The sequence below is a fragment of the Rhinatrema bivittatum genome, chromosome 4 (genome assembly GCF_901001135.1).
Source record: "Rhinatrema bivittatum chromosome 4, aRhiBiv1.1, whole genome shotgun sequence".
In the NCBI taxonomy this organism is placed as follows: domain Eukaryota; kingdom Metazoa; phylum Chordata; class Amphibia; order Gymnophiona; family Rhinatrematidae; genus Rhinatrema; species Rhinatrema bivittatum.
Window position 1 is genome coordinate 406,829,020 of NC_042618.1, and position 16,810 is coordinate 406,845,829.

The following is a 16,810-nucleotide window of genomic DNA, read 5'->3' on the forward strand; positions in this document are numbered from 1 at the left end:
GAACTCTGAACGAAGGCCCATATTAAGGCTGTGGTGAAAATGGCCTTTTTTAAATTTGACTTTTGCGTAGATTGGTCAACTCCGGTCCTCAAGAGCCACATATAGGCCTTGTTTTCAGGATATCCACAAATGAGTACGTGCAAGATGCATCTGCATACAATGGAGGCAGTGCCTGCAAATCTCTCTCATGCATATTCATTGTGGATATCCTGAAAACCAGGCTTGTTTGTGGCACTTAAGGAATGGAGTTGGCCAACCCTGGAGTAGATTGCAGCCTCTACTGTATCCCCATGTCTTGTTTTGTTCTACAGGCAATGGTCCTAGCTAGTCTAGACTATTGCAATTCCATTTATCTTGGTTTTCCTTTCTTCCCTTCTTCATACTCTTCAACTTCTTCAAAATGCTGCTGCTCGTCCTATTACTCACTGCCCTTTTCAGAATCAATCTAAAATTACAAAGTCTTCACTGGTTCCCTTTTAGGTGAGTTAAATGTAAGACTGTCACCTTGATCTTTAAGGCTTTGAAGGGGAATGCCCCAAATTATTAAAAAATGTATACTGGTGGAATATATTGCTTCATGTTCTTTGTGCTCTTCCAGCCAGTCATGCCTTTTTGCCTCGCCTGTTAAAAGCAATACATTTGTCGGAGACTCGACTTTTTGAAAAAAGGTTAAGCTCACTTTTTTTTTTTGCACACCTTCATCAATATCTAACCTAATACAGAATCATCTTATGGGCTCTATTTTTTCAAGTGTTTTGTTTCTATTTTGTTTTGTTTTTTTATTGCCTAACAAATTTATTTTTTTTTTACCTGTCAGTTTTTCAAATTTGTCTTTCAATTTAATGCATTGTTAATTTATATTATGTTCGTAACATGGCATGGCAGCTGGATTGGAGGAATATAAATATTAAATAAATATAAATAAAATCAGTCAGATAAAGACTTCATCTTTAGTCAACCCGAACTCAGCATGCACTCTCTACTGCCACACATCTCAATTACACTCTTCAAAGTATTTCCCCATCTTTAGACGAGCTTTTACTAGTAGTGCAATATATATTTGCCTAGTCTGAAAAATTAACAAATTTTGGGTTATCCTGAAAAGTAGGCCTGCTGGCAGTTCTTAAGAAATTACTTTGAGAACCACCAACTAGAGCAATGGCTGGAAGAGAAGGCAAATATGAATTGAGTAAACTGAGGGTTTTTTTTATATTGTTAGAGGAGGTCAGTGAAAGCAGTGTTATAGATATCACGGCTTATACTGTTCAATCTTTCATCATATTAGCATCCAGTTAGGGCTGGGCATCTAATACAATATTCATTAAAATACAATGGTATCTTTACATTCTTGGCTAGTGTTCAATTATACTGAGTAGACTCCTGGTTTGCCAAACACGTCAGTAATAAATTTACCTTGTCATAAAGTATGTTTTACTGCCAGTTTTGTGTTTTTCACACAGATTCCTTTCCAACTCAAATGGTCAGGTGCCTTGACATATAAAAAAACAAACAAATCCAAACCCCATTCCTTAAATTTGTTGGGAGAAAGTATTTCACTTCTTGGATACTGGGAATGTTTTGCTGTGACCTAGCTCCATCCCCTAACTTATCCCTTTATTCTTACATAACACTGGCCATCTATGCCTCAATGAAAAGTAAGCAGATATATCAATACACGGCACAATGAATGATTAGAACAAATCACATGAGTACAAATCAGGTGCTTTCTGTCCGAATAAGCTTAAGCTATAAATGAGAAGAAATGAGAAACACACGAGAGGTGGAAGGTGGCAGGAATGACGAGAGCTATTTATTGATTTCCACAAAACTCACATGTGCCTTCAGGCAGGATCTGGAGACAGGAGGAGATCGGCCTATTACAAAAGTACAAAGGGAAGGGAACTCATGAGGTAAGGAAGAGTAGGGTAAAAGGTAAATAGGTGAGAGTAAGACTAGTAAACAAAGGAGGAAGGGCTGTGCCAAGTCCAGGAGGGTTAGAAGAGATAAAAATTAAGACTTCCGTTGATGACATGACCGCGACGGAAGCTCAGGAACTGAGATCCGAGGTCTCGCTCCCCAAGCCAGCAGGAAAACTTTGGTAAAAATGCGCTGAACACACCAGGCACTTCACATTCCGGTTTGCCACCACCCCGGGTGTCCACGGTCCTGCAAACGCTGCGCGGGTGATGTGCCAGAGAAACGCTTGCAAAAGTATAACTCACCGGCCCTGCTCAACTAAAATGGCGGCGTCTCCCACCGGCGCGAAGGTGTGGACTCTGTAGCAGAGGACGCTCTGCTTCAAATTTCTCAGAGCATCATGGCAGCTCTGGATCTCCGTCTTACTAAAATGCAATCCTCTATGGAGGAAATAAAATCAGCCCTGGAGGGCCAAACCAAAAGGTTGGATGAGGCGGAGCATGTTATCTCGGAGCATGGTTACCAACTAGTGGAGTCGGAATGCCATGTGGCTGCTCTTCAAGTTAAACAGTGAGAGTTGATGGCAAAAATTGAAGATTTAGAGGACCGGGGAAGGCGAAATAATATCAAGATTAATCGGCCTGCCTGAGACAGTAAAGGATGGTGAGCTTCCTAATTTGGTGGAGAAATTGTTACCAGCACAGATAGGCCTGGAGTTCCCCACAGATCCTCTGATCTGTGAGCAGGCTCACCGAGTCGGGCTGGTGCATGAGGGCAATGCAAGGCCATGGCCAGTGTTGGCTAAAATATTAAACTGAGCCCATAAAACAAAATTGCCCTCAGCAAGCAGGTGTGGAATACCAGAGTCACAGGATTCTCTTATTTAATGACTTCTCAGCTAGCATAGCAGCGCAGTGGAAGATCATGTCGCTGGCTTGTATTGAATTACACAAGCAGGGTATCAAATTTGGGCTGCTGTATCCAGCTAAGCTCCATGTTTTTCATGATAATAAGGTTCTCTTCTTCACATCCAAAGAGGAGGTGGAGGGTTTCATCGCCACCCTACCACGCATAGGAGCAGAGTGAGGGGAGCCTAAATGCTGGTTTTGTTCTTTTCAGTTTCAGCTGCAGGGCTGTCATTTGCTGTTTGCCTGAGATCACACAGTTTTTCTCTATTGCATAACGTGGTGCGAAGATTGCCCAACACCAACGTGCTCGTCAGATGCTACGCTGGTGGTCTCAGATTCTATACTCTTCGTGCATTCCTTATTCTCTACGATTTCAAGACTCTTGATCCAGGGTGGGAAGGTTTTTTGCTTGTGACATTGACAAATCCTGGAATGTCTTGTTATTTTGTAATTACATTGTTCGTGTAAGGTTTGATAAGCTGGTTTGGGGGGGGGGGGGGGCGGAGGGAAGTATCCCTTTTGCCCGCCAAGTCATAGGATGGGGAGAGGGATGGCTTCGAGCCTCTTGGAGTGGTAGAGTGTGTGGTTGGTGGTATGCATCTGTGTATGTGTGTGTGGGTATGGATGTGGAGAATGACTGAGGGCTTGTGTGGACAGGGGAGAGGGGAGATGGGGGTGCGGAAGGGTTCGGGGTCAGCAGCTAGTGAGACCAGGGAACCTGGGTTGTGGTTAATGCTATTATATGTTCTCGCGGCTTAGGCTGCGAGATTGGGAATCATGTTGGATCAGAGCCCTATAGAAGGGCTCTACAAGTCATAATATATGATGTCGGGTGGAATGGCAACGGTTAAAGTTACTATGTTGAATGTAGATGGTATACCCTCCCCTATCAAGAGGAAAAAGCAGTTAACCATGTTTAACTGCATGCATTCACAAGTTGTCTTTCTACAGGAAACCCATTTGAGCGATATTGAACACCAAAAACTGAGAAAAGAGTGGGTAGGCCAATGTATATATTCCTCTTCTATGGCCCATAAGCGGGGAGTGGCCATATTTCTCCACAAACAATTGCATTCCAACTCACTAGAACTTATCATGTTAAAGATGGCCGATACGTAGTTGCAGCCGGGGTTCTCTACCAGCAGAAGGTGGTATTTTGTAATATTTATGCTCCTAATATTTATTCCCAAGAAATTTCTCTCATCTTGTGGGCTTGTTGGCTGATTTTTCTGATCATGTTTTTGTGGTTGGCGGTGATTTTAATGTGGTGGCTAAAACAATTGGATTGCAAGCCGCCCAAACCCTTCACAGCCAAAGACCAGCAATTGGGGGTAAATTTTTTGTGTGCTGAATTGCAGCTCATAGATGTGTGGCGTGTCCTACATCCGGGAGAACTGGACTTTACTTTTTTCTCTAACCCGCACCAAACGTATTCCCGCCTGGACTATTTGCTTGTTTCCCAGAGTGGAGGAGGCAAGTATAGGGGTCATGTCCTTATCATATCACGCCCCTGTCACAGTCTTTTTTCAATGTGGTCAAGGCCAAAGGCCTCCTCTCTCTTGGCACATGCGACCCGACCTTTATCTAGACAGGATGTTTCACACCCATTTGCAGAGTTGCTGGAAGGAATACGTGACGCTCAATGCTACCCTGGGTATCTCGTCAGCTACTTTGTGGGAGGCCGGGAAGGTGGTCATGCGAGGAGAAATTGCTAAAGCTAATCGGAAGCACAATGCTGAGATATTGCAACTTACAAAGGTGCTTAAAGATGCACAACACCGACATGTGGTTGATATGACCCCGGAAACCAAGGGACAAGTTGATCAGGCGAGGAAAACTTTAAATTGTCTACTCCATCAAAGGGCTTCCAAATCTTAGATATTATCAATATCAGCTAAATAAATACGGTAACAGAGCTAGTCGCCTGCTGGACAATTTAGTGCAACCTAGGGATCATAAGAATGCTATAGTGGGTATTCAGGACCGTCAAGGTGCCCATCGGACTGCTCCAGGGGATATTTCTGAAAGGTTTCTAGAATATTATCAGCAGTTGTATGAGGCGAAACCTCGAGATCCTGCGACCACTGAAGCCTTGTTTCACAGGCTCCCATGGCCACGCTTAACCTCTGATCAACAGAAGGCGCTTAATATCCCTATCAGTGAACAAGAGGTATACTCGGCCATACAGAAGCTTAAAATGGGAAAGGCTGTGGGTCAGGATGGCTTGGGATCAGAGTTTTATAAAATCTTGAAATTTTCTTTGCTCTTGCCCCTCAAAAAATTTAATAATGAAATGCTAGACCTGAACTCCCTGTCTGCGGCTATGAATCATTTGGTCATAGTGGTCCTGCCAAAGTTGGGTAAGGATCCGTTAGAAGTGGGCTCCTATAAACCTATTTCTTTACTTAATGCAGATATTAAAATTCTAGCCGCAATACTAGCTGCATGGCTAAATGGCCTTCTCTCATCCCTAATCCATAGCGATCAGTCTGGGTTTGTTCGGGGTCGTCAGGAGTACGTAATGTTGCCGCCTGATAGCGTCTCTTAGTTATACATCAGGGGAGGATGCAATGATACTTAGTTTGGATGCTGAAAATGCATTCGAGACTGTCTTGGGAGGACTTGTTTTGGGCGCTGTGCCAGTATGGTCTCACTGGAGCATTCTTGCAGTGGCTCGAGCTTTTATATAGCAATCCTAGTGCTATTATTCTGGTGAATGGAGTGCCCACTCCTTTTGCTCTTCACTGTGGGGTGCGACAGGGCTGCCCCCTTTCCCCGCTGCTTTTTGTCATGGCTCTGGAGCCCTTAGCTATCCAGGTGCAAGAGGATCAACGGGTTTGGGGACTTAGTGTTGGACATCACCAGTTTATGTTAGCAATGTTTGCCAACGATATTTTGCTTTTTGTGGGTCGGCCCCGTACCAGTATACCTGTGATCATTGCTTTGTTTGGCCAGTTTCAGCGGGTGGCAGGTATTAAAATTAATTTTGAGAAATCCGAAGCCTTAGCTTTGGAACCCCGGCTGCAACACTCTTGGGTTGGCCACTTTCCTCTTAAGTGGGCTCCAGATAAATTGAAATATCTGGGGATTTGGATACTTAGGAATTTGGGGCGTTTATATGACCTAAATGTTATCAATGTTTTAGATAAGATACAAATTCAGTTGGAGGCTTGGGGCCCTTTACCACTGTCACTTTTTGGGCAGTGTGTGCTTGTCAAAATGGTGGTAGCCCCTAAGATACTTTATGTTATGCATATGATCCCCTGCTGGTTGAGGGCAGGAGACCTTCGGCATTTATGTGCCACAATCCAAAACGTTTTGTGGAAAGGGAAGAAGGCGAGACAATTATGCGACACTGGCATGCCCCAGGGAACATGGGGGATGTGGTATGCCGGACTTTTGGCTCTATAATGCCGCCTGTTAGCTACGCTTCGTGGGGGAAGTGGCTTACTGACACATAATTATTGTGAATCTGGTTTGCTAACACGAATGGCTGCCCCCGGTCGACATTGAGCCTTATTCAAACTAGCGAGGGAGCATGGCGGGCGCTAGACTTCCCCAAAATATTGTTATACCCCTGCATTCGTGCATGGCGGTGGTTGCGCATGCAGGGTGGCCGATGGGGGTAGCCTCGATGTTGATGCCCTTATTGGGAAATGTGGGCTTTGTGCCTGGCAGGGATTGCAGTGCTTTGTTTCAGTTTTGGGCTCATAAGGGCGCTGTCTATGCTTTTCATTTCTATAATCATGATATTCATGTGCTGTTGGACTATGCAACCCTGGCCCAAACCTATCAATTCCCCCACAAACACTTTTTTGCATATTTGCAAGCATGGCATTATTTGACTACTTATCAATGGACACCAGAGGTCATAGCGGCAGAATCATTGTTTGCTACTAAGGTCTTTGACACAGCTCACCTTACCAATACTATAGCCGGATGGGCTAAACTCGGGTGGGCTTTAAAGACAGACAGCCGCCTGGAGTATTTGGCGGCAAAATGGTCTACTGTGTTAGCCACGCAGCTTACTCCTCAATACATGGAACAATGTTTTGAGGCTGTGCACAGACAGATTAAGGATATTGGGCTTTAGGAAGTCCAGTTTAAGATCCTGCATCGCATTTATTATACTGATGTTCGACGTTTCCATATGAGATGCACGGACTCCCCCCTTTGTATATAATGCAGACTGGACGAGGGTACGCTATTTCACTGCCTCTTTAGATGCCAAACTTTGACCTCTTTTTGGTGCACCGTCTTTGATGTCATCTCTCAATGCACTGGTGTCCCAATACCGGCGACTGGACAGTTTATCTTGTCCGCATGCTTGTTCTACTGAGACCAGTCACTCGAAGGATAAATTTAGCAGAGTGGCCGTTTTATTGGCCTGTCGCACCATACTCTCTGAGTGGACAGATCCAAACGCGCCCCCCTCTATCATGGCCTGGTTCCAGAGAATGGCCTCATTTCTCCAACTGGAACGCATGGACTTGCTGCTGGGTAAACGGAAACCTGACAAAGTGTATGGAGCTTGCTGGAATACTTGTGTTCACCTTTTACCAGCTACTGTCCTGGACAGCTTGCGTGCTAGCGGTTATGATTCTGGATGGGTATAATCCCTGGTCCCTGAGAGATGGGAGGGAAAGGGGGGAGGCTGCTTGTGGATGAATGAGTGGAGTGAATGTTGGGTGAGAGGGACAGGGGTGTTGGGGATTACCATGGGGTTTAGGGAAGGGGGAAAATAGTAAAATATGTTGGGAAGGGGCTGCTTTGGATGCGCCACTGTTTGTATTGAGCAATATATATTTCTGAACTGTATTTGTTACTATGTACATGGTTTCACCTGCTCTTGCATGGTGGTGTTTCTTTCCCAATAAAAATTATTTTGACAAAAAAAAAACAAAAAACTGAAATGTAGGGAGTGCCGAACTTGTGAGAGAGATGAAACTTAAGTTTAGGAATTAGGAATAGATGACAAAGGAGTAAGGTGTGAGATGGGGAGGCCAGAGAGCAGGTTAGAATAGTCAGGGCAGGAACCTCTGATGCCTCAAGTGAGTCCAAATCAAATGTTTTTGGTTAGGAAAGGTATCAGAGTTGCAGCTAAGAGTTTGAGGTAATGCTATTCTATGGAGCTAAACAGGAAGTCACATGTTACAACAGCAAGATGGAGCAGGAAATAAATATTTAATTTTGAGTCACAACTGCTTAATCCAGAATTTGAAATGGAAATATTACATGTGCCCCTCAATTTAGGATAGTGTCTCAAATAAATGTATAACTTGCCCAGAGGAGGTATGCTTTGTATTATTTTGAAGTTGCCTGCTGCTTCAAGGATGCTATTTTATTCTATTGAATAAACATCTAAATCACAGATATGCCCCATGCCTCCTAATAAAACAGAAAACACAAAGAAAAACAAGCTGAGATCGCAAGGACAGACTTGCAGCAGTGCAAGTGGTATAAGAAAAATCCAAACCATGAAGGGAACAGTGCTGTACACATTTGGTAAACAGAGAAAGGAAAGTTTGCTAACAAAAAGCAATACAGAAAAGTTAATTGTTTCAAACTGATAAAAAGATTAAAGTGGGATGTGGCAGGCTTTGGTTACCCTGCTTTACTGTGCAGTGCTCTGTTAGTCTGTTTCTAATACAGTCTCTTCTATACACCATGAGCTCTCAGGTCTGTCCACAGAGGACTCATCTCTACATGCTAAACACATGCACCCCCAACACTTACAATGTAAGGGTTCATAGTAACGCCTACAACAGAAAGCGTGAACAGGTTGAAATTAAATTAATTTTATTATTAAAATGCAAGCAATAACAGCAAGTAACAGCAGAGTGCCTGATAAGCCCAATTAGCTGGAGCATCAACGAAGTGATGACATGCCAGCCTGACCCTCAGGGGTTAAAGAGGCATGTTCCCATCTGGCTGAATGCGCTTTCAATACAAATGCTGATACTTCCTGCCAGTTTCTCACTGGGAGCTTTCTCCAACATTCTTGCATCTCCAAAAGCAGGAACAAATCCACCCTTTCCTCTCCCCCAGGTTCACCATTTCTGATTTTAGAGATTTTTTTGGTGACTCCCTTTTACTAAAAAAGCAACCATTTCAACAAAGCTAATCAAAGAGTCAAATGTGATGGAATGATCATCTGCAGCTGTCATCTGTAACACAGCACAATAAACCTCTCTTTCAAGCAAAAGTTACTTTACGATAAAGTTATTTCCCACAAAACATCCAAAATATCTGGAGAGCCAGCATTAGGAAGTTAAACAGTTACATTGAATTCATGCATCTTCAACTCAATAGAAGGAATTACTCTAACAGCACAGTACAATTAATGATTAGTAATCTCTCTTTTTATGCGACCATACGGCCAGATTTTAAAAGCCCTACGCGTGCCAGGCCTATTTTAAAAAGGCCCAGCAACGCGTGTAAGTCCTGGGGCAAAAGGTAAGACAAAGGTCGGGGGGGGGGGGGGGGTTACAGTAGGGCTAGGTGGGGGAAAGGTTAGGGGAAGGGGCGGGAAGGGGGGAAGGCAGTGCAGCTCGGCGCGTGCAAGATGCACAACTGTGCACCCCCTTGCGCGCGCCGACCCCTGATTTTATAACATGTGCGCGCCTGTGCTCGCATGTTATAAAATCGGGCGTACATGTGTGTGCACCTTTTAAAATCTACCCCATAGTGATTTTTTTTAAGCTGCAAAACAAAAAAAAAACAAACCCCCAAAAAACCACTTACTTGACTCTTTGAATCCAGATACAATAGTCTGTGACATAGAGATCATTAAGGATGTAAGCTGGGTCATTTTCTCGAAATATACTGTGGATATCTAGTAGGCATTTCAGAACCATGGCTTTACCTGTATGACAGAAGACACTTAATTTAATGCCTACCCCACCACACACACTGCTAATAATACCCCCCCCCCCCCAAACAAAAATTGTTTAGTGCTTGAGATAACAGAAGCCATGATAATTCAACATGTGGTATTTGAGCTTAAACATGAAAAGGTATCACCCCCCATTGTGCTCTTATTCCACTTTTTTTTGTATAGCCTAAAAAATACATTTGTCCTGATGGCACCATGTGTGTTTTGATATCTAAAAATGTTCTATTTTCATACACTCAAAATAAGTTTCATAGAAAAATCACAATATCAATATCTGAAAACCTCTATAATGACCAAAGCTGGTCATCAACTCATCATTGCCTGGGATTATTCCTCCATATCTTACTAAAGGATGATCCATGTTAAAGGATGGTCCATGCATCCAACACTCGGGTGAAAAATATTTCAAGAAACTTTGTAAATTAAGCGACCCAGGCTGAAACAAGAAATCTGAAGGAGTACAGGCTGCCTGAAAGAGTACTTGGTTGAGAATAAGGAGTACTTGAGTTTGAATCTAAACCTTGTGTAAGCCACTTAACCTCCATACACCCAACTCATTCCACCTCTCTTTGGAAGTGATTGTGCATTTTACAACCACTAAAACTGGTTGCAAACCATAACCCTAAGAGGTAGTGTATTTCCAGAAATAACTGGATTGCTAAGCATGCTGGAATCCTGCAAGAGTGAAGTGGAGAACAAAGCCATATTATTAAATTGCACATTTAAATGTACTTTCATCTGAATTGGGAAAAGACTGGCAAGCTATCAAGATTCCACTATACACCATCTGTGTGACTGTCATCATTTGTAGTAATTTGCTATATGCCTATGATTTTTTTTTTTTATAGCTAACTAGACTAAGTTGTTTAGGGTTATAGAGTTCAAGACTAGAAACACTGGGGTAGATTTTCAGAGGGTTACGCGTGTAACCCCCGAAAACCTACCCCAAACCCCCCCTGTGCACGCCGAGCCTATCTTGCATAGGCTTCTGGCACGCGCAAAGCCCTGGGGCTTTCCTGGGGGGGGGGGGGCGTGTCGCGACCGGTGCGTCATCCAGGGGTGTGGCTGCGGCCTCCGGACCCGAACATGGTGTGCGGCAGCCAGCCCGGCGCGTGCAAAGTTACGCAAGCCTCGAGCAGGCGTAACTTGTTCAACAAAGGTAGGGGGGGTGAGTTAGGTAGGGGAAGGTGGGGGGAGGCCGAAGGAAAGTTCCCTCCGAGGCCGCTCTGATTTCGGAGCGGCCTCAGAGGGAACGAAGGCAGGCTGTGCGGCTCGGCGCGCACAGACTGCCAATTTTGGGCAGCCTTGCGCGCGCCGATCCCGGATTTTAATGGATACGCGCGTATCTGCGCGTATCTATTGAAATCCCGCGTACTCTTGTTCGCTCCTGGTGCGCGAACAAAAGTACGCGTGTGCGCAAATTTATAAAATCTACCCCACTATGAAGAGGGTAACTGTGTCTTGGAGTGGAAAGTCCCAGTAAAATTAACTCTGGTCACTGGGAAGAATACACAAAAGTACAAGCCTATGGTAAGACCTACCTGGGCACTGTGTCAGTTATTTGAGAACATACATCAAAGAACACATAAAGCTGTTTTGTTTTCATGGAACAATACTGAGGTCAATTTCAGATTTTCATAGCTTCTGCACCCTTGGGAAAGTAGCTCACCAACAGTCAATACTGTCCTGTTTTCATAGGAGAGTTTTCAGGATCAAAAGTACACTTCCCATGAGACTGATATAAACAACAGTAGTTGGTGGAGATGGTGATGACTATCATCATCTGATGACAAGCTTCCAGTGGATAGGTTCAATGGACAATGACTAAACTATCCAAGTATGGTCAGGGGAGAGCCTATTTTCATCCAAGCAAGCATGACTAAGCGCCACAGGAACTGCTTGCCTGAGATCTAAAGGAGGAAAGGCTGACCAGAAACGAAACTGCTTATCAAGTGTTTGTGCTTGCGCAAGAAACAACTGATTGCTCTCTGCAGTTCTGGCTCCAATAATAGACTACTTAGTTCTGAGGAATATAGCCAAAAGTTGTGACTTGAACGTCTGCTGGACATCTTTACAAATACTATATTTTGGCATACAGATAAGATCCTCCCTGTGGGAGACAGCTGCGTTTTCCTGACTGGAGGCAGAAAGCACACAGACTCCAGCCTTTTCAAATGCAAATTTTATTCAAGTTCACAGTACTTCAACAATAATCAGGACTGCCTACCTTAGCAGTATTCACATACAGGGTTTGTAGACAGCCTTGCTTCTGGACAGGGTACATTCACTCCCTTCTGGTTTGGACACAATGCTTTACAGAGCTGCCTTCCTCCTGGAAGCATAGGGGCCTTTTGAACCCAGCTGGTCCTGCCCTCCAGACTCTCCCCTGCTCCATAGGCTCCTACCCGCAGAGCTCTCTACTTCTATGGATTTAAGGTGGACCAGGCCTCATGCCTGGTCCCACACAGGTTTAAAAAAAGGAAAAGAGGGTCACTGTCACACCCCCTCAAAATGGCTTTCGCAAAAGATTGTGGTACATCATATAGGGGTGCTAGTGCTGTCAGTGGAATAAAGAAAGATCTAAGCATACCATCCTTTCAACCATGTTAGACAATGTAGCTTCAGCAATATTCTGAAATTTCAAGGAGAATCGCTCACTTGTAAGTACAGAGTACCTGATCATTTCACCCTTGGCCAAAAAGCAGAGCAGCAGGAGCAGGGTCATAATAGAAATAAAAGTAGATATAATAAATAGGCCGGATGTCATGAGGATCATGCCACCCTGTTTGCAATTAAGCATGGATGTTTAAAATAAGTGGATCAATGCCGAGACACTATCTTGGGAGCAGCTAGTTTCCTGCCATCATACTGACTGCAGAAAGTGGCGCACTAGGGGAGAAGGTTCGTGGAACCTGCAGCAGAAAAGCACAGATCCAACACCACGAGACTTTCATACATTCCTTTAAATGAAATGCTCTCAAGCTGCATGACTTTGCTTTAAGCCAGAGGTTTAGCAAGGCAGTCTTGTCCTGGGCAAAGTCTTTTACAACTACATGAGAAAGATAGAAGTATATCTGGAAACAAAAATACCATTAACCATACTGTTAAGCTTCTGGTTTGAATGGGTTGATGCCACTTGATGTTACTATGTAAATTTTGCATGTTGTCAGTTGTATTACTACTGTAGATATATTAGAGAGCCAATAAAAGTACTTATGAAAAAAAACAGGAGAGTTAGCTTTCAAACTGCTTTCTGGATTTCATTAATTTTATTATGCCAACTTAGAATGCAAGCCCATTAGAGCAGGAACCTATCTACTGCACCTAAATTGTAACTTGCCTTAAGCATGGATTTGGAAAGGTAAATGAATAAATATGAAAGTTTAAAAAATAATCCTAGTTTTTAGTTCAGATGCAACTGACACCATATTAAACGGAGAAATTATTTACCTGATAATTTCGCTTTTCTTAGTATAGACAGATGGACTCAAGACTAATGGGTTTATGCTTCCCTGCCAGCAGATGGAGATGGAGCAAGCTGATGTCACAGTATATATAGCTCTGCAGTGACCTCAGCCTGTCAGTATTCTCTTAAAAAGCAACTGTGGACATACTAGCAAAAACCTTGATTTAAACACATGTTTAAAAACAGGTAACCAGAACTGTACTCAACCAACCTCAAGCCAGGGACTGGATGAACACTTACCAGCAATCCCTTGGGACACAGAGCCCCACAGAAGGACTATTGACACTCATGCGGCAGCTGAGGGCAGGAAGCTGAGTCCATCGGTCTACACTAAGAAAATCAAAATTATCAGGTAAATAATTTCTCCATTTCCTAGCGTGTAGACAGATGGACTCAGGACCAGTGGGATGTACCAAAGCTACATCCCACTGGTCCTGAGTGGGAGGATGGGAGGCTGCCTGCAGTCCAGTCAACACTGCACATGCAAAGGCTGCATACTCCCGGGCCTGTACATCCAGACGATAAAACCTGGAAAAAGTGTGTAAGGAGGATCAAGTTGCAGCTCGGCAGATATAGACGGAAGACGATAGACTAAACTCCGCCCATGACACTGCCTGAGCCAGAGTGGAATGAGCCCTAACCTGAGTAGGCAATGGCTTTCCAGCATCCACATATGCGGTCGTGACTACCTCCTTAACCCAACGAGCTATGGTAGCCTGCGAAGCTGGAGTGCCCTGCTTACTCCCACCTTGGAGAAAAAAAAAACAGGCGATCTGTCTTTCAAAAAGATTCAGAGACCTCCAGTTACTGCACAAGTCACTTGATATCCAAGGAGCACAAGAGGTGAAATTCATCCGCATCCCTGACCTTATCCAAGGATGGAAAGGAAATGGACTGATTCAAATGAAAGTCTGAGACTACCTTGGGCAAGAAGGATGGAATAGTGCGTAGCTGTAAATGCCCCCAGAGTCACCCGAAGGAATAGCTCCTGACAAAACAAGGCCTGCAGCTCTGAAATTCGATGCACAGAACATACAGCCATCAGGAACACAGTCTTCAAGGTCAATAACCATAAGTAAAGGTTATGCAGTGGTCGGAACATAGGGCCCGCCAAAAACTCCAGCACCAAATTAAGACTCCACAATGGAACCAGTAACATCAAGGGAGGCCTAAAATGCTTCACTCCCTTCAAAAACCGGTTCACATCACGGTGAGATGATCATCAAATCTATTCACTGGGACTCTGAAACAGGCAAGAGCCACAACCTGCACTTCAAGGAATTAAGGGCCAATTCTTTATTCAATCCATCCTGCAAAAAATCCAAAATGAGAGGGATCTTAACTGAATAAGGAAGAACACCCCGCTCCTCACACCAGGCCTCAAAAATGCTCCAAACCCATACATAAGCCAAGGAAGTGGAGAACTTGTGAGTGCGAAGTAAGGTGGCAATCACCGCAGAGAATAACCACGTTTTAACAGGCGAGCCCTCTAAAGGGCCAAACCGTAAGAGAATCGAGATGAATCCTCGTTACAAACCGGTCTCTGCCATAACAGATCCACGTGCGGTAGGAGATTAAGGGGGACCTCCACCAGGAGTCCCCTGAATCTTAAACCACATACGCCTGGGCCAGTCCAGCACCACCAGCAGTACTAGCCCCCTGGGGGCTTTGATCTTGCAAATTATCCTGCCCAGCAAAGAGGAAAGACATAAAGCAGTCTGTCTTCCGGCCAGACCTGTAAGAGAAAGTCTATTCCCAGGGACCATGGATCTCTCCTGCGACTGCAGAAATCAAGGAACCTTCGTATTTTGAGAAGTCACCAGCAGGTCTAGAAACAGAAGGCCCCAGTGATCCACAATCAGCTGAAATATCTCAGCTGACAACATCCATTCTCCTGGGTCTAGTCTCTCCCTGCTGAGAAAGTCCGCTCTTACGTTATCTTTTCCTGCAATGTGAGAGGCTGAGATCATCTGCAGATGACCTTCTGCCCATTCCATCAGCTGGTCTATTTCCTGTGACACTTGCTGGCTCTTGGTTCCTCCCTGGCAATTGATATAGGTCACCATTATCGCATTGTCCAACATCACTGAACGCGTTTATCAAGTATTTTTTAGCTGCAGGTTAAGTTTTATTACCTAGTTAATGAGTAATTTTACGCTCCCAGGTTGTATCTCAATGGGCAATTTCGGAGTCCCAGTATCCCAGATAGTTGTCATCCTGCTTGTTCCTTATAACGTTCACATGTATCCCAGTTATTTTTTCCCTCTTGTTCCATGTAACGCTTCCATGCGATGTTAAGTTACATTGTAAACCGGTATGATCTGTATCCTATATAGGAATGTCGGTATATAAAAGCTAAAAATAAATAAATAAAGCACGTGAATCGCTTGATCCTGCAGTATATGGCTGAACTGAAAGCATGATATCAATCACAAAAACTGCCCAAAATACACTGTGTACTCCAGAAAACGTATTAAGTAGTGACACCAACAATGATCAATGGTTTAACTGGTATCTTTTTTATGCCATTTCAAATGTATTTAAGAGTTTTTATATACCGTCATTAAGTTATTTACCATCATAACGGTTTACAATAAATAGCCATATTAGACACAAATAAAGTATAATTATAACATCTGATGTGGGACCCTTACTCACAGAGTTTGCAAATCAAACTCAGAATTGGTGCAGAATCACTTTACTTTATTTGAATCTTTGTTTTGTTAATTTTTTTATAATTTGAATTTTTGTTAAAATATACAAGAATCTCCCGATAACCTGATGAACTTCAAGCTGCATAAATCATGGGAACACAATTTATTAGGCAAGCAACAAATGCAAGTCCTGAATCCCAATCCAAAACTTAATATGTATCAGAGAGAATACTCATCTCAAAATATTGACTGAAAGTCCCGAGTCCAGACATGATCGTGTTTCGAACCAACAGGTCTTGCTTCAGGGGAAATATATTCTCAAAACTTCATTCTTTTCTATTGGCAAGATTTCCACTCCGTTTCATCAGCAAAATTCTTTCAACAGGCTATTCTTCAATTTTTTTTCTCCCGCGGTCTGATTTCAGACACGCTCATTCAAAAACATGGCGGCAACGGAACCTTTTATCCTTCTATCAGAAGTGACACGTCGACACCCACAGTCTTCAACTAGGTCATGGCCCCTCAAGCAAACAATATCATCAAATCATTGTCCACGAAATAGCAAAAGCATGATAAGACTTTCCTCTAAAAAGTATTGAAAATAATCCCATTTGTTTAACAAAACAAAAGCTTCCTTAAGATCCAAATGATCTATTTTCTTCACATTTCTACACCTAGGTCTGTTCCTCCCAACCATGCTCGTTAAAGTCTTCCCTCACGTCCAAATTTCCTCTAAAATGAATGAATATAGTTCACAATCAGGTCCACTCTGCATTGACATCTTGTGCAGAGTCCTCTATCACATCCAATTTTCACCATACAGATGTGAATCAAATAGTTACACTCCTTTTTCGCCTGAAAAACTGGGAGGTTTACATGCTTTCACTATTTTGTGGACAATGATTTGATCATATTGTCTGCTCGAGGGGTTGAAGACTGGGTGTCGACGTGTCACTTCCGGTAGAAGGAT

The 16,810-nt window shown here is 43.5% G+C and overlaps 1 protein-coding gene across 1 annotated transcript in view; it reads right to left on the reverse strand.

The window, feature by feature from the left end:
- SHQ1 (SHQ1, H/ACA ribonucleoprotein assembly factor) overlaps positions 1–16,810 on the reverse strand; it is a 211,025-nt gene that overhangs the window by 73,912 nt on the left and 120,303 nt on the right. The window contains 1 exon segment of the mRNA XM_029601091.1: positions 9,570–9,690. Coding sequence (XP_029456951.1) covers positions 9,570–9,690 — 121 coding nt within the window.